Here is a 27061-nt window from a genome sequence, read left to right as displayed (position 1 = left end):
AACAGCAACCTTTATTCCTCCTACCGCCCCCAGCTAAAGCCTTTTATACCTTTACACAGCTGGACCACTTTTTTGGAAAACCACTGGCCAGAAAGAACACAAACATCCTTGTCAATTACAGAGTACAAGGAAGTTCTGTTGTCGGTCAAGGGGAGTGAGGGCAGCCAGATCACAACTGGGCTTATGGATCTGACCCCACTCTGGCCTACCCAGTCACTTGGGAGGATCCACCAGTTAGAGTATTTACTAATAATACAGTGCTTTTTGACAGTCCTGATGTTTCCCACGTGGCCCCTCACATTGCTTTCTTTAACTACACTGGGATATCATCCACCATTCCTATCACTTTGTCTTTGGTGGGTCACTATGGATGTGTCCCTCTCATCCAAGTGACCTTTAAAGCTTATGGTTTTAGGGTACTGGAGAGTTTGAGTGTACAGTTTTCCAAATATCATCAATCCATCCATCACTTGAGTTTTCCAGTCTCTAATCACCCACAGGTTTCCCCACTGGATGGATATTTCCCAGTGTGCAATGAGAATCCCATGCCCTGGTTTTAGAATGAAATTCCCCCTTGGGTGGCATGCTCCACAGTTTTACAAGAACTCTGAATGGATGACCTGAGGTCGACTTGTCTTGGAGGTGCCCACCTGGTCTCGATGAAGATGATTTCTCAGGACCCCCTCATTGGCCACATCCTGTTATAATATCTCCAGAGGGAAAAGCTCAGCCAGATCTTTGGCTGTGAGCCACAGCCCTGGACAATGTAGTTGTTTATGTGACTTTTGGTGAAAACATACAACTATTGCATGCCCATCATTTTACGTTTGGACTCATTGCCTGTGCTAACCTTTTATGTATTATTGAGTGGGAGTCCCTCTATTCAAGACAGTGGGGAACAATTTAAAATCACCTGTATCAATTGTCTTCTCTCCAATGGTGTAAAGTCCTCTTCTGCTCAAAAGAGCCTTTTTTTGTTATGGTTCCTGTGAACCTTAAATATACATGGTATGGTGATTTTGGATAACAAGTTCTCCCTGAACTACCCCAAGCTTTTATTAGAAAGTGAAGAATTTTTTAGGTCAGATTTTATCTAGCATTTTTGCTGTAGTCAATGCTATACAACCTACAGCTGTTTCCACAGTGGCCATTTCCCAACAACTGCAAACTGCTCATTTTATCTTGCTTATAATCCCTCTGTAGAAACATATATATAGTACACACACACACACACACTATATATATATATATATATATATATATATATATATATATATATATTACTAGAAGCTAAGGTAAATGCCTTAAAAATTGTGGTAGTGCACCTAGAAGATATAGTACAAGCAATACAACATCACTTTACAGCATCATTCTGACTTTAGATATGTCTGTTACTCCCTTAAAATATAACGGATCTGAATGGAAATGGCATAGAACTAAAAATCATTTGCATAGAATATGGTATCATGAGAATGTAAGTTTATATTTATTAACCTTCAAGCAATTAATTACTGACCCTGGTCTGGGCCATGTTCATCTTGCATCCAGTTCCCCTTTGCAATTGGCCAAAGCTACAAGGATTTAACCCTTTTAATATCCAACATTCATTCAGTATTATGACCATATTACTTGTGTTAGCGATTCTTTTAACAATATTAGGGGGCATTTGTTGGTTTAAGGAATATCATGGTCTCTAAGACATCTAGACACTAATAACTTATCTGGCCTTAAATATTTAAAAAGTGTGTGTGTCAAGGGTAACCTGTTGGGAGCTAGGCCCATCCAAGTTTCCCCTCAGATGTCTTGATGAAAGGACAAAGGGACAGACTTGTCAGGGTCCTTTCTGGACCTGAGGACAAAGCCTCAAAGGAATCAAGGCTGCATTTTCTGGGGATCCGACTTTTCTCTCTCTTTATCAGTCCTAAGGAGCTGTGTCTGAGGTAGCCTGTGATCCTGTGTTCTCCTTTTCGGTATCTGATTTAGCTTTCTGCTGACTTTGACTGCTTCTCTCCATCTGCAAACACGTATGTAAGAAGCTATGTGGCATCTTATACGTAAGAAGCTATGTGACTTCTTACATACTTGTTATTAAAAAAAAAACTTGCTTCGCATAAGACATAGCTCATGCAAGATCTCCTGATCCCAAACTTTCCTATCATCTTCATCTCCTGATCCTTCTGCTGAGAAATCTATCGCTGAAGAAGACCTGCTGGTCCATGCCAGTAGAAGTAGAGGGACAGAAACAGAGGGCAGAGAGGCAAAGGCAAAAATGCAGAAGAAGAAGGATCATGAGGCAGAGGGCTGGTAGCCAAGGTAAAGGCAAAAAGCAGGTGGATAGAATTGGACACAGAGGGGCAGAATGGCACAAGAGCCTAGACGCAGAGGGGCAGAGGCAGAGTGGTAGAGGAAAGGAGGTGGGTGGAAAAGGCGAAGAGGTAGAGGGACAGAGGCAGAGTGGGAGAAACAGAGAGGTAGAGGCAGAAAGAAAGAGGCAGAGGAGCAAAGGAGCACAGACATGGAGCAGCAAAGGCAGAAATGGAGAGGCTGCGGGGCAGAGGCTCAGAGGGATAAAGTGGAAGAGGTGGAGAGGTAGAGGGACAGAGAAATAGATAGATAGAGGCGGGGAAGGACTGGCAGAAGGAGAGAGAGAGAGAGTCAGAGGTGCAGAAGCAGAGGTGGAAGGACAGAGGCAGAGAGGCATGTGGGGCGGGGTAGATATGGAGGCAGATGCAGAGAGGGGCAGAGGGAGAAACGCAGAGGAGAGAGGTGGAAAGGCAGTGGAATAAGCAGAGAGGCAGAAATGCATTGGTAGACAGAGATATTAATAGAGGAAGAGTGGCAGAGGCAAGGGCAGCAGCAAGCACCAGCGTACACTTGGCACACAGACATGCATACAAACGAAACACTCATACACATAAACTAATTCTAAAAAAAATTTCAAATGGAGGCTTGGGTTCTTTCTACTTATCAAAAAGAGAGCCAGTAGCCGGGCAGTGGTGGCGCACGCCTTTAATCCCAGCACTTGGGAGGCAGAGGCAGGCGGATCTCTGTGAGTTCGAGACCAGCCTGGTCTACAAGAGCTAGTTCCAGGACAGGTTCCAAAACCACAGAGAAACCCTGTCTCAAAAAACCAAAAAAAAAAAAAAAAAAAAAAAAAAAAAAGAAAAGAAAAAGAAGTCAGAAAAACACCACAGTAACGCCTTTCTTCAGGTACCATCCAGTAAATAAATATTAAACAAAACTGGTGGGCATAGAGTGTGTTGAACACTGGGGGTGCTTGCTTTTATAGTTCTCATGGTCTTAAGCTGTTTTGTAAGCGGGAAGGGCACATCTCTGTATCTGAAAATTGTAAACAGAAGCTAGCCTTAGAGTTACACATAACTGAAGAAAACACTCTTCCCTCATTCTTTAAAAAAAGTTAGGAATTATGTGTATTTGTGTGGGGGTACACTCATATGAATACAGATACTACATGGTGCTGGGTCTCTGTAGCGCTAAGAGCCTCCTGTACTCTAGTCCCCTGCCAGAACAGTATATCCCCTCTTAACCAAGGAGCCACCTCTCAGGCCCACTTACCTCTGTTCTCCACAGTGTCATATGAGCTTATGAAACTGAGCTGCAGCTTTCTCATTTGGAAATTAATGAAAACAGAGTCAGCATCAGTAAAATGATACAATTCACTGGAAAATTAAGAGAAATTATTTTATTCAGGCTATTGCCACGGGGAGAATTTTTAAAAGACCAAAAGGTAGCTTTGTAGTTGGAGGCAAACATGAAAGTCATCCCTGAGTGCTATGGGAGTCAAAGGAAGTAAGTGGAAGAATATTATCTGAGAGAATTTACACAGGGAATTTGGTCCTTTTCAGCTAGTTGAGAACCTTACAAAAAGGTAGGGGGATTTCTGTACTCTAGTTGCTTTACTAGAATCCAGAGCTCAAACAAAGCTCAGTGCTATCAAAAACTTTATGTAGCCTTTAATCCCAGCACTGGGAGGCAGAGGCAGGCGGATCTCTGCGAGTTTGAGGCCTGCCTGGTCTACAAGAGCTAGTTCTAAGACAGGCTCTACACACACACACACACACACACACACACACACGAACTTTACGTAAAGCCTGGCTTGAGAAGTGATTCTTTTCAGTTTTTTTCTCCAATAGGAGGATGTAGAAAATGTATGTGGGGATTAAGAGAAGTGTGTACTAGACCACCAGCTCATGAATAGTCAAGGGTCACATTGCTGTGATGAATTCCAAGACCCTTGCTTTTGTTCCTCATGACCCCTATGAGACTCGTGGGTAAACGGGATTTGACAAATGATCCTGAACACTAAAGATGAATAGTGGTTTGACAGAAACAGGAAAGAAAGGAGAATGTTCCAGGCAGCACTAATCTGCTTTCTGGGAAAGAAAAGACATAGAGGCTTAGTAGAATCATGGGCAAAGTGCATTTTATGAGGACCTGGCTGGGGAAAAGCATATAGAAAGAATTGCAGCAAATTTACCAAAGAGCCAATCACAGCAATTATATGACGGGTACCTCCTGTTCTCTCAGAAGTGCTAAGTTGGAAAATAGCTGCTGCGTGAAGGACGGAGGCCCTAAATATATTGGAGACGGCCTGCAAACTCTTGGAAGGGATTCATTATGTTGCTTTCTTCCTCACACCTCCAAATTCTAAGGGATTCTTTTGTTGTTTGTATTTTAGGGTTTTTGGGGGGGGGTGGCCAGAGTCTCACAACCTTGTCCAGGCGTCCTGGTACTCACACTGGCTTTGCCCTCACAGCAAACCCATCTCAGTTTCTCAAGTGCAGAGATTATAGAACTAAGTCATCGAGGGATCAAAAGGAATTCTGCAGAAACTGTTAATTACACCTTCGTGTATACTGAAATCGACAGCACAGAAGACTCAATGAGTTAAAAATCCTACAATTGTAAGCAATGGTAGATAACTGGAGTCGAGACTAAAATCCTCACCATACAGGTAAACAAAACAAAACCCAGTTCAGGAAAGGGCCAGAGACTTGTCCAAGGCCACACTGATAGTGGCACTACACTCTCGAGATATTTCTAATTCCACTCATTCTGGCCTCAAATCATCATGCAACAGGCACATACCAACTTACTTATTTCTTATGTTTTTATTTAACATAAAAATAATTGGTTTCGTTCTGAGATTTTCATACATACAGTGTTGCCCTTTGCTCATATCCACATCCCGTCCCCATTACCATCTCTCACCAGTTATGAACCTTCTCACATTCTTTCCTTCATCCAAACAGGCTGGGATCAGTTTACTCTGTACCAGCAGTTGTCAAGAAAGCAGATTTTGTTCTACTCAATTTTACCCCAATATATGTTATTTTTTCTGTAGCTGTTCTTCAGTGTCCACAGTAATCTATCGGATTAGGAACTTTTTTAAAAACTTAAAGCATATTATCGGGAAAGTACAGTAATGGAGTACAATTCCTCCGTTGACCGCCAAGGGGCGCAAAGTATTTTTTTTCCCTGTTGGCAGTCCGGACACACAGACGCGAAACAGCCAGGAAACTAGCAGAACCTAGAAGCTGAAAGCTTGTGGTTCTAGTAAGGCGGCTTTGTGGAGAGAACACTTCCGGCGGCGAGTGCGGGCGTAATCCTGCACGAGGGACGCATGCCCCACGTTCCAATTGGGCACCCTGACGCTGAGAGGCGGGCTTGCGTCGCGGTCGCGCTCTCCAATTGGCTGGTGAGGTGGCCGCCGTTTGAAGCGAGGGTCGCACGTTATCGGGGAAAGCTGCGGAAGCGCGCGGTACACGGGCGCTTTTCAGGTCTGGTGGGGTTCCAGGACTGAACCTGGTCTTGGTCTCCCCCCCCCCCCAGGGATGGACTGCGTGTGGCGTTCGTGGGACGGGAACGACTTCAAAGAGAAACAGCCTCAGCCGCCGCCGTGTCCCGAGAGTATCGTGGTCTCCTGGCTGAGCCGGGCTGAATGGGATCAAGTGACGGTTTATCTGTTCTGCGATGATCAGAAATTGCAGCAGTACGCGCTGAACCGTATTACGGTGTGGCGGAGCAGGTAAGGCGGCGGCGGCGGGGTCAGCCCTCTGACCTGGGTGCTGTGGGTGCCTCACTCCTTCTTTTCCTGAGTTCCCGCGACAGCCTTATTTTCTATAGCCTTCCCGAAGTTGCCTTTTGGTGCCTCCCTCCTAAGTGCGTCCTTCCCAAGTGCCTGGGGAGGGGGAGAGGGGGCGGGTTGCAGCCAAGTTCTAGTACTCACCTCGTGGATGAAAACTAGGGTGTATGTCCCCTTAATGTTTTTGGACCGGTGAGGTTTAAGCTTTACTTGCCAAACAGAGGGGACCTGAGCCCAGGACTAAAGGGGAGTAGTTAGACATGCTAGGGTGGCTTTCTGATTCTAGTTAGGGATTGGACTGTGGCTCTTTGGATTGGACGCGGGCTGGAGGGGCTGCTCAGTTCAGTTTGGGGAGGGGGTGTGATCGTGATTTGCGAGCTAAATAGTTTGGGGAGGGGGAGAGAACGAACTGTGTCCACACCACTGCTGCTAACTGTGGTAGCTCATACGTTCCGTGTATCCCAGCCAGGGACTCACTTCCTTTGTTACTGTTGGGTTTCAGGGATTTTGCCCTGTCTTTCCCACGGTGTTTTGTATTCCCATGCACTTTCTCAGTGTGTATTGGGAGTAGAGCGCAGCGACCAAGCTTCTGTGGTAGCGGGTGGGACAGCGTAAGGACTTTTATGATGGTGCTGGACTGTGGCCCTTTAGGTTAGGCAACGACCTGCCCCTGGCAGTGGCTTCTACTGCTGACCTGGTACGCTGTAAGCTCATGGATGTAGCTGGTGGCTTGGGCACCGATGAACTTAGACTGCTCTATGGCATGGCGTTGGTCAGGTAAGACCTGCATGGGGGAAAACTGGGGGGTGGCTTTGGGAACTGGAGGTGGGTAAACCTGGATGAACAAGGCTTGGCTTCAGGTGCTACCTGAACAAAAGCCCTAGGTAGGTCTTTGTGTGTGAATCACCTTGTGATTGTTTATCTTGTTTACCTTGTTCACAACTATGCCTTGCCTACACAATCTTTTCTTCCTTTCCAGAAAGCCTTCTCTCTCCTTTTTCCCCTCCCCTTTCTGAAATATGTATTGGTCTGCGAGGGGATGTGAAATTCAGACCATGTGGAGTTTTCAGAACCAAGTGTAGGGCTGTGAGGGAGCGTGACATTCAGAACGTGGAGTATTTAGATCCAACCCAGCTTTGGCAATCTGGGTTTCCCCTTCCCTATTAACTTAGTCTCTTTTCACCAATTCCTTTCTTTGGGCAGGGTTTCATCATGTAGCTTCTATTGGTCTACAGCTCACTTTGTAACTGAGGCTGGCTTCCTACTCCAAGGTGATCCTCTTGCCTCTGCCTCCCTAGTTGCCATTGTCCCCAGCTCAGTAGTTCATTGCTGTAATTTATTGTGGACTGTCCAACCATCTTATCATACCATCACCACCACACATACAGAGGGGACTGGGCTGGGCTCCTTGAACTACTTCTTTTCCTTTTCTCTCTCCTCTGAAAGCTGAACAGTTGCCGAATTGTGGAAGAAAAGACACAGGCTGGGAGCTTCCAATTGAACTGAATCATAGTGGTTCTGAGAATTTCATACATTTTGGGGGAAGGGTTGCCGCTGAAGTTTTCTCATACTTCAAAGCCTTATATATTTTCACTCTCTGTCTTGATGTCTTCCCCTTTGTCCTCTGTTTCTGTCATTTATCTGTTCCCCATATGATGTAGTCATTTGTTCTGATATCTATAGCATATTGTGTTCTATTGTATGTCACGATTATTCCAGACCAAATTTGCCAAGACCAGAACAGTATCTTATTTATCTGTATTGTTTCAGTACATAGCATAGTCCTCAGTCAATGTTGGGCTGAGTGGAAATGTCCCTGCTTTGGCTGACACCAATCATAAGAACAGGCCAGTCAGTAAAAAGATTGTAGAAATACAAGATATCAGTAACTTTACAAGGAATTTTGAGTGAAACAGGTTTTTATACTCCACCACTTATTTCTTTCCCAACCCAGGTTTGTGAATCTTATCTCAGAGAGGAAGACCAAATGTTCTAACCTCCCCCTCAAGTACCTGGCTCAGGAGGTATGTGTGATAAAATGGCATTGCACATCCTCTTTTTGTAGGAGGGTGTCTTGACTGGGTCATGGTGTAACATGTAAGCAGATTAATCTCATCACTGCCAGGTAGACAGACCCACGAGGAGCATCAGACCCTTAGCTTTCAGGTTTTGTGTTGTTACCACATGAAAGCGTGTGTTCTGTGGCAGCATTCATACACATATGGTTATACTTTGTTTTTTGGTTCCTCTTTCAAATCGTCCTTCCATTTGCTTGCATGTCACATTCCATTAGCCTCACTTGTTTCCTTTGTCCCTCTCATTAGGTCCTTCCTCCCTCCCCCACAGTCTGCTTTCTATATTCACCGCCTAAACATAGACATGCACATCTATAAATTTAAATTTAGATTCTGCATATGAGAAAATCTATGAACTGGTTGACTTTCTGAGTTTGGCTTATTTTGTTTGCTTCACATACTGATCTCCGATTCCATCTGTTTTCCTGACGATATCATACTTTACAACTGAGTAAAATTTCATTCTGTAAATGCTTCATGTTGTCTTCATGTGCATGTTGGTAGACCTATGGGCTCATTATATATTGCAGCAATTGTGAATCAAGGTAGCAGTAAATGTGGATGTGTAAGTATTTCTGTGGTATTTTGCCTTAGAATTCCTGGCTATATACCCAGGAGTGGTGTAGGTGGATCATATGATAATTTTAATTTTGGTTGTTTAGGAACCTCTATAATGGCCATACCAGTTTACACTCTTGCCAGCAGTGAATAAGGGTACTCTTTTTCCCACGTCTCACCAGCATTTACTGTTGCTTGGTTTTTTTTTTCTTTCTTTCTTTCTTTCTTTCTTTCTTTCTTTCTTTTTTTTTTTTTTTTTTTTTTGTTTTGTTTTTTAGTTTCGAGACAGGGTTTCTCTGTGGCTTTGGAGTCTGTCCTGGAATTAGCTCTTGTAGACCAAGGCTGGCCTCAAATTCACAGAGATCCACCTGCCTCTGCCTCCTGAGTGCTGGGATTAATGGTGTGTGTGCCACCATCAACCGGTTGCTTGTTTTCTTAATGATAGCAATTCTGACTGGGTTGAGATCAAATCTTGAAAAAAATTATCTTTTCTTAAGACCTAAGGCTGTTGAACAGTATTTCAAATATTTATTGACCATGCACATTTCTTTGAGAAGTGTATGTTAGTTAGTATATTTATTGATGGTACAATATTTTATTGTTTAATTTTGGAGATTCTTTATAGCTATTACTGCCTATATGATATATACTTGGCAAAGATTTTCTCCCATTTTCTAAGTTGTGCTATCTCTCTGTTTTGTTACTTTCTTTGATATGCAGACACTTTTAAGTGTCATGCAATCTCATTTGTTGAATCTTAGGATTATGTCTTGTGCTGTCGGAGTCCTTAACAGAAAGAGTTTGACTTGACGATTGAATGTCCAGTTTTACAGTTTTAAAGAAGCAGATTGTTCCCATGGTTCTCATAACTTGCATTTCAGTGGGCTTGGCAAGCTCTGCTTGTCTTGTCTGCAGTCGCCCAGTGAAAGTGAGGAGCCCAATTATACCTCTGGGTATACACAAAAGAGGGTAGTAGTCAAAATGCCTGCCCTCCAGGAGCTAGCAGTCTGAGGAAACAAACAGCTCAGCCAAGCAGCAAGAAAATGCCAGATATTTCTGGCTTGAGTGAGTATGTTAGTTGTGTAGGGGCTTTGAGGGTGGGTATGTTCTCAACCATGAAAAAACTTCCTGGAGCTCTTGTGGGAGGCAGAGAAGGATAAAGATACCTAAGAAGAAGGAAAGGGCAAAGAGAAGCCAAGAAGGTAATTACTAATGCTCATTCATAGAAATCTCTTGATGGAGAATGGGTGGAGATAGTTGCCTTTTCTTATTTAACACTACTTCCAATGAGCAGTAAAATATAATCAGGAACCCTGCATTTTAATCACTGGGCATGGATGGTCAAGGTGATTCATCCCTAAGTTTCTGCAAGCTTCATTATTTTCTCATTTCTAATTAAACTCATCCTCTACTCCTAAATCAGGTGAACATTCCAGACTGGATTGTTGAACTTCGCCACAAGTTGACCCACAAGAAAATGCCCCATATAAATGACTGCCGCAGAGGTGAATGTCACTGGGTGTGATACCTAGCACAGTTAAGCTCCTGGGTCTGGGCTGGGTGGCATTTGGGGAAGGGACACAGGAGGATTGTACCTGGTGTCAGGACCAGAACTTGGGTAAAATATGTTATAGACTCATTTGGGCTACAGTATAAGGGGCTTTCCAAAGCTTGATGATCACAATATGTAGTATTTTCATATGGAAAAAGCATATATGAAAATGTATGAAAAATGAAATCAGGATTAGTATTACCTTGTTTTAGGATTTGATATGACTTGGCAGTGTACTGTCCTGGTCCTGTTTTTAAATTTCTGTTATTTTTATTTATATACATGAGTGTGTATTTACTATTTATCTGTGTGTACCTGTAGAGGCCAGGAGAGGTTTTTGGGGCTTCTGAAACTAGGGTTATAGGCAGTCATAAACCACCTGCTCTAGGCACTGGGATCTGAACCTGGGTTCTCTGTAGGTACAATTGCTGTTAGCTGATGAGTCATTTCTTTAGCCCCACTGTTATGGTCCTTTTTGATATTTTAATTATAGGGTATGTTTTCTTCTTAAATTTTGTTATATAGGTGGAAGTAGTCTGAAGGGGTGGGTTGAGAGGTATAAACCATAGTGTCATGAACTCGGCATTCTTTTTATCTTGATGAAAACTCCCTGATTTGGGCTCTTCCCTTGTAATCAGGAAACCGAGATCTGGAAGAGGAAAGCAGTTTGGCTAAGGGAATGTAAGTAGCTGGTGTAGCTAGGCTTCAGGTCTCCCATTTACCACCCCTTATTTTATTTGTCACCCATGTCTAAGGTCAGTAGTAGTGGTTTTTTCTCCTGGGAAAGATACTAGTGAGCAGGAGAATACAAAAACCAGGCTCAAGAGAGGCTGTATGTGGCTACTTGGGAGTTGAGCCCTGGAGCCGTCTTTTCCTTAGACTTTCCCATTTATACATGCAGAATGAGAGCAGAAGCCCAGAAAGCTAAGAGCCTGCTAGTTACTTGCCCATAGTTGGTTCTATGACATGTCTGCCCCATTCACCCACCTTTCCTAGGTTGCTACTTTGTCCTGAATTGGCTCCAGAAGACGTACTGGAGCCGTCAACTGGAGGATACCCTGAAAGAGACCTGGGAGTTGGAAGACGACCAGATAGAGCCAGAAGAACACCAAGAAGCGGAAGGTGAAACTATTGTTGATGTTGTAGTAGAAGCAGAAGTAGAAGCAGAACCAGAGCCTCAGGAGGATGACAAAGATGAAGAGCTGCCTGTTGAGGACAATGTGAACGATAAAGACAAGAAAGAGGCAGATTCTCCTCCAGAACCCAGTCCAAGATATAAAGAGCTGTATGGTAGGTATTCATGTGGGCAAAGAACACTCAGCTTGGGCTCAGAACTGCTTGTTTCCCTAATGGATTGGATCGTTTCTGTGGGATCTAGCGAGTCCCAGTATAGAAACTGACTGTTGGAAATAAACTATCTCACTGGGATAGTTTCCGTGATGTAGTGGTTATTGCGTTTGCCCCATGATTTTTCTTGAGTTATGTGGAGTAAGTGGGGAAGGAATTTTAGTTCTCAGTTTATAGTATAAGAAATGAGATACAAGAGGCTCAGATTCACAGAGGGAATGGGAGACTGGGCTTCCTTCCCTAACTTTTTTCCATGCTGTTTTCAGAAAAAGCACGGGAATTGCTGGTATCATATGAAGAGGAGCAGTTTAAGGTAAGTGTCCTTGGTGCAGTATGCTGTTACCTGCCACAGGCATTTCTTCCCTTTTGCCAGCTACCTGAGAGAGGAATCTTGAGAAAGAATTTGAAAGTGGCAGAGCATGAGGGAGCTTCTCAGAATTTGGAAGAAAAGTGGCAGAGCATGAAGGTACTGTTTGGAGGGGTGGGACTAGGAACGAGGAGAGCAGAGTCTAAGCAGATGATCCTGTGAAGTGATGGAAGGAGGCAAACCCATAGTGAAGGTGATGGACTGTCTGCTCTGCTGTAGAGAACTGGGAATGGGCTAGTTGTAGAGCCTTGTGATTCTCAAGATGACCAGTAGGTGGGGCAAATGAGCTTCCCTCCATCAAATGAGACAAGGTAGTTTTTATAGAAAGGCTCAGAAATCATTTAGTTCATTCTCCCTTTTTTTACAGACAGATTGAAACCTTGGATGAGGAACGGGACAGAGTCAGAGTTATATACATAGTTAATAACAGAAGTAGGATAAGAACTTTGGGTCTCAACAATTCCCTTGCTCCCATAACTCATTTCTCCCATTTGTTCCTTACCCTTTGGCTCAAAAATCTCAGCTTATCTCAAACCATATCCTTCCATGTGACACCTAGTATCAGAGTATCTGATTATTGGGAGCCACAGGATTTGGAGGGGGAGAGTGGGAAAAGAAGAAAATCTAGTCATTTTTAGTTGCTGGGCCAATAAAGGAGTTGCGGGCCCATCTTGTGTGTTTTGTCCTGTTCCCTTAAGGGCAATGCTGAGGTACTATGCGAAGGGATCCTAAAGGAATTTGGGGTGGGTTGCTTGGCAGGGTCACACTTCTGATTGACTCTTTTTGCTGTCAGGTGCTGGAGAAATACAGGCATTTACCTCAGGCTGTTAAGGTGTGGAACAACCTTTCTCCGTGTGTACAGTGTATCCTGGAAGAACTCAAAAGCATTACATGGGAGAACAGGTTTGTAACTTGGTAACTCTGGGTTACCTGCTCTCTAGGGTACAGGACGAAAGCCTCATTGAAATTGATTTCCAAACCATACCTGGTGATGTAGACTTGTAATTCCAGCTATTTGGGAGGTTGAGGTAGGCAGATCGTAAATTCACAGCCTGTGCTATAGAATAAGTTCAAAGCCAGTCTGCAACTTATTAGACCCTGTCTCAAAATAATAGTTGAGTGGGGTTTTCCCTGAAAAGGTGCCTGGGAATATAGCTCAGTGGTATTATGGTTGCCTAGTATGTGCAATGCCCTGAATTCAATTCTTAGTACCAGAAAGGGAAAGCAGGTGTCATATTCTAGCTAGCTGATCTCTGTTGTAGGAAATCCTAGAGGAAATCTTTTTCCCTTTTATGGTGTCTTCTGTATGGTGTGCCTCTAACCCTGCTAGCCACCAGGTTGCCTGCTGTTAGTTACTAGAACAGCCAGAGTTAGGAGTGCCTTCCCTGGCAACTAACACCTTGCTACCTAGTCATGCCTAGGCAGACAAAGGCAGGGCCTTCTTAGGGTGTGGCTGCTAGAGACTAAGTTCCCTCCTCTCCCACTCAGTACGGCTGTGGTGTGTCTCCCTGCCCACAATTCAAGCTGAGTAGGCAAAAATGTTGCTCTTGTTTATTCTACCTAATTCAATTTGAAAGGGCTTTGAAGGACTCACTACCAACAGCAACCTGTGGAGGCAGGCTGGGAGTGTGATGTGGTTCAGTGGTAGAGCAGTTGCCTAGTGTGCACAAAACCTTGGCCTTGATATCTCCAGTGCCAAAAGGGAAGAAAGAAAAGATGAAACAAAAAACTATGGAGGTAAATGCTAGCCCTACAGTGAAGGAAAGTTAAAAGATATCTAAGATGCAGAGTTGAAAAGAATCTATACTAGATCTGTTATAGGTGAGTTTGGATGGAAGCTTGTCATGTAAGCTGGGATTACTCTTGTTGTCTTTATTTCCAGAAGACTAGTTCCAAAGGTGATGGTGCTGTTATGGGTTTTTGTTTGTCTGTTTTGTTTTTTGAGACAGGGTCTCCCTATATAGCTCTGGCAGGCCTCAAACGCACTATGTAGACCAGGCTGTCTTGGAACTCAGAGATTTACCTGCCTGTGCTGAGTGCTCAGATTAAATGTGTGCACCCCACCATGCTTCCACATTCATTTTACTAGAATTTGCCCATGCTAGACTTCTTGACTCTACCCTTCAGCAAAAGTCTGAGGAATAGCTTCTCCAGCAGCTGGGAAGAACTACCCCTGTGCCCTACATAGTAGTATCTGCCCTTTTGTGCTGAGCAGACAGCTGGTGGCTGTTTTAAGTTCTAAGCTACTTATCTGAGGAGATGAGGGATGATTGGAAGGACAATTATTTTTCTAAACTTGGTCTGATGAATAGAAGGAACTGACTATGTTGTCAGCCCTCTAGATACTAGGACATCGTGAAAGCTTATTGACTCCTTTAGACGTAGTCAGCTAGGAGAGGTTCTTAGCAAGCCAGTAGCTGTAGAGAATTCGCTGTTGCTGATTTAAATTTGAGCTAGATGAAGCTGAGAAATCTCCTCTATTGGTGAAGTTTTCAACCCCTCTAACTTTGATCTGGGTTCTCAGTACGAAGTCCTGAATCATATTTGGACTAGCAATTGAATAGCTAACATTTCAGTTTCTAGGATCTAGTAGAGGTAGCAAGAAGGGAATGTGTAGAGGACAGAGAAAGGGGGGAGGAAGAAAAATATTGTAGGAACTGAGCTCTAACCTAGGCATTTATTTTTTTCTGTCAGCCTAAGACTTATTCTGTTATTTGAGTTGTTCAGTCACCACTGCTCTCCTTTATAGACATCACATCACCATGTGCTTGGTACATGAGTGTTTAAAGCCCACTAATTCCAGACTCTGGCTCAGCTCCTCCCCCAGGAACCTGAAGCCTAATAGCTATTGTCGCCTACTTAGTCCCTCCCACTGACTCTGGCCATTTGAACCAGAGACATTAGCTGTTTTGGAAGTGTTGCAGGAATAGGTGAGTCTTCTGTCAGCTTGCATTTTAGTGTGTGCTTTTTTTGTTTTGTTTTTGATTTTGTCTTTCTTCTTTGTGCTGGGAATCAGGCCCTGACCCTTACGCACACTGTGCTAAGTCTTGTACCATTGAGCCCCAGACAATGGTACAAACTCATATTTCAGTTTTAAATAGCCAGTGAATCAATGCAGTATATTTGGAAAGGACACCTTTTTCTTCCTTCGGGACTGAGGTTTGTTATGTTACCCAGGGTGGTTCTGAATTTAAGAATGTTTTTGCCTTGGCCTCCTGTGTCTCCTGAGTAGCTGAGATTGTAGGCATGTACAACCATGCCCTCTAAATTACTGTCTGTTTGCTTTAGGGATGCTGTGCTGGATGCTTTTCTGGACGAAGGCTTTCTTATCCCCACTTTTGAGCAATTGGCAGCTTTGCAGATAGAGTATGAAGGTAGGGTCCTGAATGTCCACAGGACTCTTAGGGTTCTGTGTTTCTTGTGTGGGAACTCCAGAAGTGGGCTGGAGTGTGGGGTGGGACGGGACTGAAACTTCAGCCCTTTGGCTGAACAGAATAGACAGTTCTGCTGACGCGTAGTAGTGGGACTTTCTTTAGGTGGCCTTGAATTGGTCAAGGTGGGTAGGGATGGGTAGGGCGGCGGTTTCTTAACCCTGTTGTTGTGCCTTGTTAAATATGATTTAGCCACTAGCTAGAGAGCTAGAACAGCAGCATTGGAAGGGCCTTGAGAGGTCATCTAGTCCAACATCCTCATGTTACAGATGGTCAGACTGAGGTCCAGAAAGGGGAAGTTACTGAACCAAATTCACACAGTGAGTTATCGACAAAGCTGAAGTCAGAATCAGAGCTCTTTTTCTTTTGTATTTGGTTTTGTATCAGTTGTTGTTTACCAGATACTAACTGGTTTCTTTTTCCCTGCTGTTCTGCTTTCCTTTCCTCTTGCTCTGCAATGGCAATTCTTGTTGTTGGGACTTGGGTATGTCTGTTCTTTTTCTTTGGTGTGCATTTTTCTTCTCCCCCTCTTGCTGGCTTGCTTTTGGTGCTCTCTCATTCTCTTGCTCTTGACCCCATTGCCCTTCCCATCCATCAACGGGTATCCCTCACAAACCAGAAAACATCAACTTGAGTGACGTCTTGGTGCCAAAGCCATTCTCTCAGTTCTGGCAGCCACTGCTCAGGGGCCTGCACTCCCAGACCTTCACACAGGCCCTGCTGGAGAGGATGTTCTTTGAGTTGTCTACCTTGGGGAGCACTGGGATCCGGTCTACCTACATCCTTAGATGGACTGTTGAACTGATCGTGGCCAACACCAAGATTGGTGAGGAAAACTAGCCCTCTTCCCAGGGCCCAGGCATCTCAAGCAGAAGCATATGCCAGTGGTCTCCGCTCTGCTGTAAAGTACCACCATGTGGACAGCTCCCTTGTTAAAGGTTTAAAGTTGCTCAAGAGAGTCCTGTAGGGAGTAGTGAACAAATAGATCTCCCTCTTCCTTTTTCTTCTCAGAGCCAAGTAAATTGGGCGCTCTGGATGCTTTGCACAGTTGGAAAATACAGGGTGGAGATTTGAGGGGGTGGGCGGTGGGTGGGTGATGAGGGATTGATCCTGAATTTTGAGGTCAAAGATTGGGTGGAGGACTCACCTGACTCTTTATCTTATCTTAAGCCTCTGTTTTCTTTCAGGACGGAATGCCCGGAAGTTTTCTGCAAGCCAGTGGGAAGCAAGAAAGAGCTGGAGGCTGTTCAACTGTTCTGCCTCCCTTGATTGGCCCCAGGTGGTCGAGTCCTGCTTGGGCTCACCTTGCTGGGCCAGTCCCCAACTCCTTCAGCTGTAAGTCTTAGTTCCCTCTGGTAATAGGGTATGGCCCTGGAAGCCTCAGGGCCTCACAGCATTAGACTGGCAGAGTTGGAAGGCTCCTTTGGAGATGTCTATCCTGGTATCCCATTCCTTCCAGTAACAGATTGGAGAACTGAGTCTGGAAAGGGGAGGGGTAGGGTGCTGCTTCCTATGGTCATTCCTTTTAAGACTTGGCTAAACTGAGTCTGGTGTGAGAATGCTTAGCATAGTGGCCTGCACAGAGTTAGTGCACAGTAAATGGTAACTGGTGTTTATTATTGAACCCAGGTCTTCTGGCTCGAAGCGCAGTGCTATCTCCTCTATTTGCTTCCTAAAATATACCTTTGATAATTACACAACAATCCCCAATGCCTTCTTAGCAGAATGAAGGTTTAACCTGACATCCAATTATATTTGTATTTCTGGACCTACCTGTCATGGTAACCATATCTCTTGTGAGTCCCTTTATTCAGTTCTCTCTAAGTTGTGTGCTCAGTTGGAGTGTTGTTTTGATTCCTGTAAATATCTGTGGTTGTTTGCCTTTCCCTCTTTTCTGTCACTTCCTGGCCCTAAGCTACTTCCCTCATTCTCCTGAAAGCCTTTAGTCCCTGATTCTCTTCCTGCTTTCTAGAGCAGTATTTGTCATTTGAGTGACCCATTTGTCCCACATTTCCTCAACTCCGGAGATTTTCATTCTGTACTGTACACAGCAGCACATTTCCATTATTCCGAGCTTTCTTCCTCCGAAAGCTGACATCCCAGCATCCTACTTGGTGACCATGTCTTGTCCTTTCATTTTCACCCTCCTATCCCTTGACACTGCTTTTACCTGTGTCCCAACCGCCATCCCTTTATTTCTTTCCTTTATTTTGCTTCCTCAGCCTTGTCTGTAGTTAATCACATCACTTCTCTTTGGCACCTTCTGTTCTTGTGATCCTTTGGCAGTGTCTGACTTACAGACTCCCAGGCTATGATTCATTTCTCAGCTCTGTTTCTTCCTTCCCTCAGCCTGGGTAGCTAGTCCAGCTTGCCCTGAGAAAAACAGCACTGCTCGTTGCTGCCAATGTAGCTTTACACTTTGTGGTCTCACGCCAGGCTTCAGTTCTATGTTTGCGCATGTTACTGACCACTTGGGCTCCAGTCCTGGACTGTTTTAAACACATCCCATTGACCTCTAGTCCTTCCATTCACCCTAGCTTCCTTCAGTACATGAAGGCATGTACCAGGTCTCCCTCAACCTGATGTTGAGTCCTCTTGAGCTGGTCTGTCTCTAAAGTCAACACCACCAATCTCAGTTTGAGGTGGCCTTACACTGCATCAAAACCCATTCTTCTGTCTGTGCTTCGGAGGCCAGCATTGTTGGGGCCCCACTGCAGTTTCTCTTTTGCTTAGCTGGTTCTTACCCTTTATGAATGTGTCTGAGGTTTTTTTTTTTTTCATGTTAAAGGAGTAATAATACAAGCAGTATCTGCTTTGACCATGCATATTTTTGTTTGCTTATTATCAGCTTGGCACTTTTTTTTTCCTATCTCTCAAAAGTGGTTTTCACGCAGCATCTTGATTTTCTCTTTTCCTCCTTAACCTGCTGCGGTTTTGTTGGTACTCGGTCCCAAAGCTGCCTTGACCTAATTATCTAAACCAGGTCTCCTCATTAATTTCTATATCTGCTACGTTAATGCTGAATGCCATAGCCTCCTGGAAATGCCAGTGTTTATTTCCTGTCCATATAAACTTCTCAGCTCACATCTCCTTAGTCTAGTCCTTTTCCTCCACAATTCAGTTTCCTCTATCCAACTGTATGTTCAACATCTGCCTTTGAATGGGCAGTCCAGTACGAGAACAGATCCTTTATTGTTGCAGATCTCACTTCGTGGTAGCACAGTCTAACCTTTGTTGACTCCTAAATATTTTCCAAATTTGAGATTTATGTTGCCGTGTCTACCCTGCCCCCTTGTGTCTCCTTCCTCCCTCTCCTAGACTAAGCTTTGCAAGGGCAAGAGCTCTGCATTAGCTCTCTGTACTCCAGCGTATTACACAAATCCAGGCACCAGGCAGACTTTAGTAAATGCCATTGAACTCAGTGAAATGTCCTCTGCCGTTTCCTTAGCAGCAGTGCTTATATTGGTAGGACATGACCCAGTGTGTGAGAAATGAGTGAAGTGGAAGACTGGATGCCAAGACTGTGTTAGTTTCCTCATCCATCTATTTGATCCAAAAGTCTTTCTTGAGCCCTCAGTGGCATCTGGGCTACAATCATATTTATAAACTAAAAATGTGGCCTTACAGATAAATTCAGCCAAGGCAGGAACTTCAGGAGATGGGACCAAGCTGTACAGCCATGCTGCCAGATGTGTGAGCTCTGGATTAGAAGTGATGTGAATAAGAAATGGGGAAACAGACTAGCAATTTATGGAGGAGTCAGGTTAGAGCATCAAAGGAAGCACTTGTGCATTTCAAGAAGAGAAAAATCAAGGAAGTTCTTAAAAGTGTAGAAGGAATGTAGGATGTGTTTGTACTTGGGGGAGGGAGTGAAAAGAGCAGAATGGAGAGGTTTGATTAGATGGCCTTCAAGGTACTTTCCAATCCTAAGTGCCTGCAGAGTGGAAGCTGCTGGTCTTGGAGAAGTCTGGACCACAGAGATCTTCTCCCAACCCAAGCATATCAGAGGGATGCGACACATGCCAGCAGTAACAGCGGCTCACCTGGGTACGATTCCTTGTGCACAGATCCTACCTTTCTCAGATAATCAATGAATTTGCATCAAATCACCCATTATACAGAGTGGGAAATAGAGGGGTTGTGCCTAGGTATGCTACAGTTAGGGCCCAAACCCCCTGTAGCCTGTCCTTATGTCTGAGGTTTTCTATAATGTTCCACATAGATTGAGCTATGGCAGAAAACCTGTTACTATGTGAATACAGAACTCTGTTTTTGTTTTTTTCCAGAGAAAATATAAAAGATACCACAGATATTAAGTATTAGGCATCACGTTTCTTTTTTCACTAGGCTATTTCCTTTAATTTGACACAGCAGTCTTGGGAGGTGGAAGTATAATACATTTTCACAGATAGGGTTTCTAGGGACTAAGGATTGAAGTACCTTAAAATCACAGTGGTTTTTGGATAATGGGATGACAATCGGGACCTGAGTTCTGTGGGTCTAAACTCCACTTTCTTTCTACCAGCCTAAACCCATGACCTCAGTCCCAGGCTGCCACAGGCATAGTCAGGAAAGAGGTGCATTTGATGATTTGTATCAGTACAGCACCTAATGGGCTGGCTAGAAGCTGGGCACAGGGGACGGGTAATAAGCAGCAGGGACAAGGCATCTTGCCAACGTCAGGTGCCTGAGGACATTTATTATTAATCACACTAATGGACCCCAGTGAGAGGGTAGGTTTTCTTCCTGCCTTTTCCTCACATAAAGCCGTAGGCATCCAGGAGCTTCCCTCAGCTGGGCGATCAGCTCGATATCAACGAGTGTCCTCTTGGAATATGAAATAAGTTCTGCCAACAGGGACTCCCAGTCCAGTCAGTAGGTCCCAGCTCTGTCCCCAGAGACCAGTGGCCAGTCATTTGCGACCAGTCTGCATGCGCTGCTTGTGCTCTCTCCGCAAAACATGCCTAGTTCACATTCTACACTTCGAGAAGGACGTGCCCCATCCCTCCATCCTGCTGTGTGTCCCACAGTGCCGGCCACCTCTTAGGGGCCAGGCTCTGTGAGCTGTGCTCACCTTCATCCTCCCCAGCAGCTCCGTATCTGTTAGTGGTTTTGTTGTTAGCACCGTCTGTTATGTGCACAGTATCATCTTGTTGAATTCTCCTCTGTTGGACCCTTCCCGTTGGTCACCAAGCCGTGCTCTTTGTGTGTCTGTCCTTTACAGCTTCCTCCCTGCCGTGTCTACCAACAGTGCCTGAGGTCCTCCCTAACCAACTGTTTTGAGTTGTGAAAACAGGTGCCTCCCTGGTCTTCCTGCCTCTAGGCTCCCCGCCCTGGCCATCCTCCCTCCATGTGGTTACCATGGTGATCTTCAGAAACGGGGACTTTGACCTGTCCTCAGAGCTGGCAGGTGGCCTGCCCCATGATGCACACACTTCCCTTCCCAGCCTTCTTTTCTTCCCACAGCTCCCCAGCACGGGCCTTGCCCTCCCGCCAGGCTACTCTGGCCACAGGCAGTGTGCTCCCTCTTGTCCCTGGGCTACCTGGGCCTCACCTACATGAAGCCCTCCCCAGTCTCTGCTCCCTCCTTGAACTTTCTGCTTCCCCTTAGCTCCTATAGCACGCACAGTCAATTAACAGTGCTCATCAGGCCTCCCTTCCACATTCGCTTTGTCTCGTCAACTGCTGCTGTTTTCTTTCTTTTCCTCCATTCCAGGCTGGGCTGTAGCTGCTCCCATAAGGAATCACACATTGTGTTCCATGCAGAAGAAACCCAGCACACTCCCACCATATCCTTGGCCCTCAGGATGGAATCCTCAGCTAGGCCCAAAGGAGAGACTGTTCTCCCATTCTGATTTCCAGTCCCATATGCCCATTTAGGCTAGTTTATATTTATGTAGTGTTTGAGTGCAGACTAGTAGCTGTCACTCATTGCCTGTCACTGTGTGCTAGACACTCAGCCAGGCATTCTAGGTGAGCTTTATTTCCTCCTCCCAAGAACCCTAGAAGTTAGATTCTGTTATTGTCTTCATTTAAATGAGGATAGAAGTAAAGCGTAGAGTTGTGCCAGAGAGCTGAGCTAGCATACATGTTCCTGTTTTGCATTCTCTCTGCTCTATTGTGCTGCCCTTCAGAGGCAGGTATGGAAGTTAAGAGAATAAGCTCAAACCCCAGAGTGCTGGGCTATGAACTGACTTGAGACCTTGACCTTTTCCTACTCCATCCCTCCGTTTGCTTAGAGTCTTCAACGCCATGGGACAGGTCTTGCCAGATGGGGAGCAGGAGAAGCTGCTGCGTGTCTGTTCCATTTATACTCAGAATGGAGAGAATGGTGTGGCAAAGACAAGTGTAGGTTCCTCTTCCACTGGGAAAGGTCCATACACATTGGATACCTTACATCAGGACCCAAAACCATCTGGTGCCAATTGTGAGTCTGAAGAAAATACTCAACAGAAGGAGCAAGGCAGCCTTAAGGATGCCAAGCAAGGGGAGGAAAAGGAGAATGAGGAGGAGGAGGAGGAGCAGGAGAATGAGGTGGAGCAGGATGAGGATGAGGAACAGGAACAAAAGGTCTTTCAAGATCAGATGGAGGAAGATGTAGAGGAAAGTTATGACTTGATAGAGGAAGAAGAGGAAGTGGATGAGGATGAAGACGACGACGATGATGATGATGACGAAGACGATGATGACGATGAAGACAGAATGGAGATGGGGGCTTTCTCTCTCATGAAGGAATCCTACGATTTTGAGAATACTAGGGTCATGTCCTGGAAAAGGGAAGCTTTGCAGGGTTCAGCATGGCAAGTAAGCTCTGGTAAGTAGCCCTTAAATCCACTTCATTTCCTCCCACTTCTCTTAAGATTCAGTGTCACAATGTAACCCTAGACTTGAGATCCTGTAGCCTTAGCCTTCTGAGTGCATGTCCCACTATCCTCAGCTGTAACTGTTTTTGAGATGGAGGTTTCACTAGGCTGCCTACACTGCTATTGTTCCTGTGGGTTCAAGTAATCCCCTATTTCAGCCTCCTGAGTAGGTAGAATTATAGTTTGATGCCATTGTGCTCTGCTGACTGACTCTTGAGGCTTTCCTTCACCCTAGAGAATGGATGAGAAAGGGACAAGATGTAGATAGTGTGTGGCAAGCCTTAGGCACCCGGATACATGGATGGCAAGTGGCTTCACATAAGTAGCACATCTAAGTAAGTACCTGCGTGTGATCTTACCTGGGCAGTAAGAGGGAAAGAATGTGATAGACCAGGGCCGTGTATGTATTAGGGCACATGCTTTCGTGTACACTAAGAGTGTTTTCTGTGTACACATAGAGACTGACTGGTGGTAACTAGTTCTTGCTGTGTGTATTGGAACCTGGGGTATTAAGTCAGAAAAACTGGAGTCAAGATCAAAAGAAAATAGAGAGTGGTTCAGATGTTAGGTGTTCATCCAAGTCCATGAGATTGAAGCCCAGAGAGGATGCAGGGGAGCCTTGGTGATGGAGAGTGAGATGCATGGGTTCTTTTCTCTGAGGGTAGTTTTTTGAATGACTTCATTTAGTTTGAGGAGGAGCCTTAATGGAAACAGACATGGAGCAAATAGAACAATCAATATGGGGTGGTACATATCTGCATGCACATGGAAACCAGAGGCAGGGGCATGGTCTGTGTGCCAAAGCCTGGAGAAGGAAGGAAAGCAGCTGAGCCCAGTGTGGAGTAAGATAGAATCAAGAATTGAATGAGCTCGTGGGAAGATCTGTAGCCTTTTCCCTATGAAGACAGGTATGGAGGGGTTGTGGTATAAAAACTTGAGTGGGAGTGCCAGGAGTGAGTGAGCAGTGTGTCTGTCTGTCTGTCTCTCTCTGTTCATGTCTGTGTGACATTTGATAGGTAAATTGTGAAATAGTGACAGAAAAACCTCTTAGGGCAAGGAAAGCTGAGAGGTTGGGATTTGTAAATAGCAAAAGGAAGAGGAATTGGCACAGGAACAGTTGTATGTGTTTTCTGAAGAGAAAGCAAGATCAGCTGAGACACATGAGATCCAGAAAGTGTCTGTGAGGGAAGGTGGGAGCCTGCAGAGGGGTTTATGATTAGACAGTGAGAGCCATTTAGAATCAGCTCTGTGCTGTAACCTAGAGGACATGTACAAGGATGTCAGGCTAAAGAGATATGGGCAATAATATACATATGTTTGGGAATGTTAGTGATGGGAATGGCCAGCTCATGCCTAATAGAACCAATGGTAGTGAGCTTTGTGTGTGATGGTATCTGTATTGGATGATAAAAGATTATGAAGACAGATACAAGTTCTTATAAGGGCCAGGATTAGGGAGATGTGCAAATAGAGAGATTGTTCTAACCTCAGAAATAGTATCCACCCTTAAGGATGTGTGTGTGTGTGTGTGTGTATATCTTTGGGCAAGGCCACTAAGAAAGGATACGGCATTCAAACACATCATGGGGGCATAGCTATATAAACAATTGCAATCAGTATTGGTGGGTATGGACAGGACATGCTGTGAGAATTCTGAGATTTCCACTAATTAATGCATTGATACAGCTGTATCTGAGGATGTCTTTGCTTATGTGGTGAAAAGTGTCTGTGTGTATGTGTATATAATGTAAGCACATGGGGTAAGAGTTATAAAGTGCCAAGGTGGTGGAATGCTAAGATGCATAGAGTATTCTTGAAAAGTGCTAACAGTGAGGACAGAGCCTGGGACATGTAGAAAGCCCACACTGAATTGGCTATTAGGGCTAGGTAGGTAGATGGTGGTGCGCCTGTCTACCAGTAGGAAAACCGGCTCATCAGCCCACTTTTTTTCTGTAAATATTTTTATTTGATATTTTAAAATTAGTCTAAGTTTTCATGAAAGTATACATTGTATGTTAAAGATATTTGCCATCATACCTTCCTATCATTTTATATTCCTCTTTCATTAGTTCGCCTCGCTTCCCTAGACAGTTAAAATGTGTACTTTAATGTGAGATATGCAGTACATGATTTTATGCATCTATGTAAGATAGATACCACAAATAAGAAAAGGCCTGGTATTTGTCTTTCTGAGATTGGCTTACTTAATATGGTTTTCTGCCATAGCATCCATTTTCTTTCAAATGTGACTTAGTTCTTTAGAGCTCAAAAAAACCCTTGATATTTATCTGTTGCCTTTCCTTTATTCACTCCTCTGTTCTTGAACACCTAGGTTGGTTCCATGGTTTGGCTACTGTAAATAATACCGTAATAGGCACTGATGTGCAAACATCTCTGTGATACATTGATTTTTGAAATCCTTTGGATAAATACGATACTCTGGGTTTTTGTTGTTATTGTTTATTTTTTGTTTTGAGAAACCATTATCCTGACTCCCACAGTGGCTGGACTAATTTACATTCCCCTCAGCAGTATATGAGAGTTCCCTTTCCGTATCTTTACCAGTATTTATTGTTACTTCTTTTTTTTAATGACTGCCATTCTAATTACGATGGAGTGTGAATATAGTTTTGACTTTTCCCAAGCTTACTCTTGCCACTTTTCTTTGTTATACAGAAGATGTGCGATGGGGTGCATTCCCTATAGGCCGAATGCCAGGTCAGACTGACGACCCAACAGAACTTTTGTTGGATAATTATGACACCATGTATCTTTTGGACCAACCTGTACTCGAGCAGCGGCTAGAAGCCCCAAAGTCCAGGAGTAGGTGAGTACCTGTGGCAGTGGGCTTTCTCAGCCCTTTGACTGCCTCTGATGAATGAAGAGGAAACAAAAGTGGGTCGGATGAGTCAGTGGTTATGCCCTTGTTAGTATTCCTATTTCTTTTCCCTAGTATAGGGAACCAATGGAGTAGTCACACATGATTTGATGCCCCTTCCAGGTTGAGTCCAGTTTGTATGCAAGTGCTTCTCTGTATGCATTTGTCTATGGGCCACTGGAATTGAGAGTCCATTCCTGTTCTGCTTGCTTATTCCCTAGGAGATGACTTGAACTCCCCTTCACTCGGGCATTCTGGGGGAGGACTCTAAAATCTAATTGCCCCAGAAGCAGATGAATAGAGGAGGTAGCTGGGGAAGCCAATTGGAAGTGGGATTCCATTATAAGAGGTCCCTTTCTCTTCCAACTAACCTGGCCCTAGGAAAGCTTGGCTTAGTGAGTGCCAGGGCATATAGAGCTATTGACTTGGCCCATCTTTATAGCCCTCTTCCATTAGTAGTTGTTATACGAAATGACAACCCTTTCGTTGCTCAGCTTCACCCTTGAACCCTTGACTTGGCTTTGTGACTTTGGGCAGATTCTTTCTTATTCAACTCTGGACCTTAGTTTCTTTGTAAAGTTGTGGGTGATGGGAAGGGGTGGGACTATTATTTCTAAGTTTTTTTTTTCAGCTATAGTATTATAACTATAGTACTGGAAAGATGGCTCACTGGTTAAGAGCACTGCCTGGTCTTCCAAAGGTCCTGAGTTCAATTCCCAGCAACCACATGGTGGCTCACAACCATCTGTAGTAAGATATTGTGCCCTCTTGAGGAAGAGACCTGGTCAGTCATCCTCATCATCATGAAAGCCAATATGGACAAGTTCAACAGAACCGCCATATATGGGCTGCTCATGCATGCTTCAGCATTGCCAGGGAATAATTTTATTTTTCATTCATCCACTGTAACTATAGATCTGCCTGAGTGAAGGCTGATAGTTTAGCTATCAGCTAGATGGCACCTCATCTAGCTGGAAGGACCTTTGATCTACAGGAAGCAGGAACTCAAAGAGTGTTTGTGAGGTTAGGGAGACAGAGGATAGTTGTGTACCTCAAGCAGTCTTAAAATATGGAGCAGGGTTGGGTCGCATTACCTCTATATCCCAAGCCTCATATTGAGCCCCTTAACTCACTATTAGATGTGAGAGGGATCCACCCGAATGTCCTTTGGGTCCTAAGCTCTAGGACCTTGGAAAGAGGCTCTACCGAGGCAGCCAGCCAGCCACTCTGTTATCTTCCTGGAGCTGAGGTGGGACCTCTATCCCTTAATCTCAAGCAATACATGAGATTTAACCTAGTTTCTGTACTGCAGTTCTGTGTAATGCTTCACTTGAGAAGTTCTAATCTCATTCCTTCCTTTCATGGGCAGGGAGCAGAGCCACCCCTGGTTCTCACCTGAAATCATTTGTCAAGAGTAGCTCCTATCTCTGTATAAAGACAGGCAGGAAGTTGGCCTTTCCCACAGGCACATACAAGTCAAGTTCCCTTAGCTCCTCCAGAGTTTAGAGCCACCCCTTTCCCTGACTGACTCCCCATTTTCTCTGCAGTTTGAGCCTAAGTTGTTGTGGAGGCAGTAACAACTCTAGCAGTAGCAGCAGCAGCAGTAGCAGCAGCAGCGGCGGCAACTTGGAGGGCCTTCTCTGGAACCAGGGACAACTGCATGGGCTCAAAGCTGGCCTGCAGCTCTTCTGATGACTGTCCTGATGCAAGTGGCCTTGAAGCCCCGCTATATTTCACAGCCCGAGTCCATCCATGGTACAGACTGAACAACTGGGAATAGTTCAGATCAGCTGTATCAATTTAGCTTTCCACCGCAATAGAAATTTGAATATTTTCCCAGATTTTCTGTTTTGTTTTGAAAAATAATAAACAGATTTTTTGTCA

The 27061-nt window shown here is 44.5% G+C and overlaps 1 protein-coding gene across 10 annotated transcripts; it reads left to right on the top strand.

The window, feature by feature from the left end:
* Positions 1-5735: 5735 nt before the first annotated feature.
* Positions 5736-27061, top strand: Las1l (LAS1 like ribosome biogenesis factor). 10 transcript variants are annotated; one of them, XM_057759252.1, is made up of 16 exons: positions 5736-6049; positions 6758-6883; positions 8061-8130; positions 10163-10244; positions 11288-11581; positions 11905-11951; positions 12799-12908; positions 15294-15379; positions 15706-15756; positions 16056-16262; positions 16624-16771; positions 19368-19483; positions 21153-21225; positions 21655-22250; positions 24979-25126; positions 26725-27061. In XM_057759252.1, the coding sequence occupies exons 1-16, from the start codon at positions 5856-5858 to the stop codon at positions 26867-26869; spliced, it is 2493 nt and encodes an 830-aa protein (XP_057615235.1). In that variant the 5' UTR covers positions 5736-5855; the 3' UTR covers positions 26870-27061. The 10 variants fall into 10 exon arrangements, with proteins under 10 accessions (XP_057615235.1, XP_057615234.1, XP_057615236.1 ...); XM_057759251.1 differs by having other exon boundaries at positions 24976-25126; XM_057759253.1 differs by lacking the exon at positions 15706-15756 and having other exon boundaries at positions 24976-25126.

This window comes from Chionomys nivalis, chromosome X, assembly GCF_950005125.1.
Source record: "Chionomys nivalis chromosome X, mChiNiv1.1, whole genome shotgun sequence".
Lineage (NCBI taxonomy): Eukaryota > Metazoa > Chordata > Mammalia > Rodentia > Cricetidae > Chionomys > Chionomys nivalis.
Note: the sequence above shows the minus strand (reverse complement) of the source record. Positions and strands in the feature narration are given on the sequence as shown.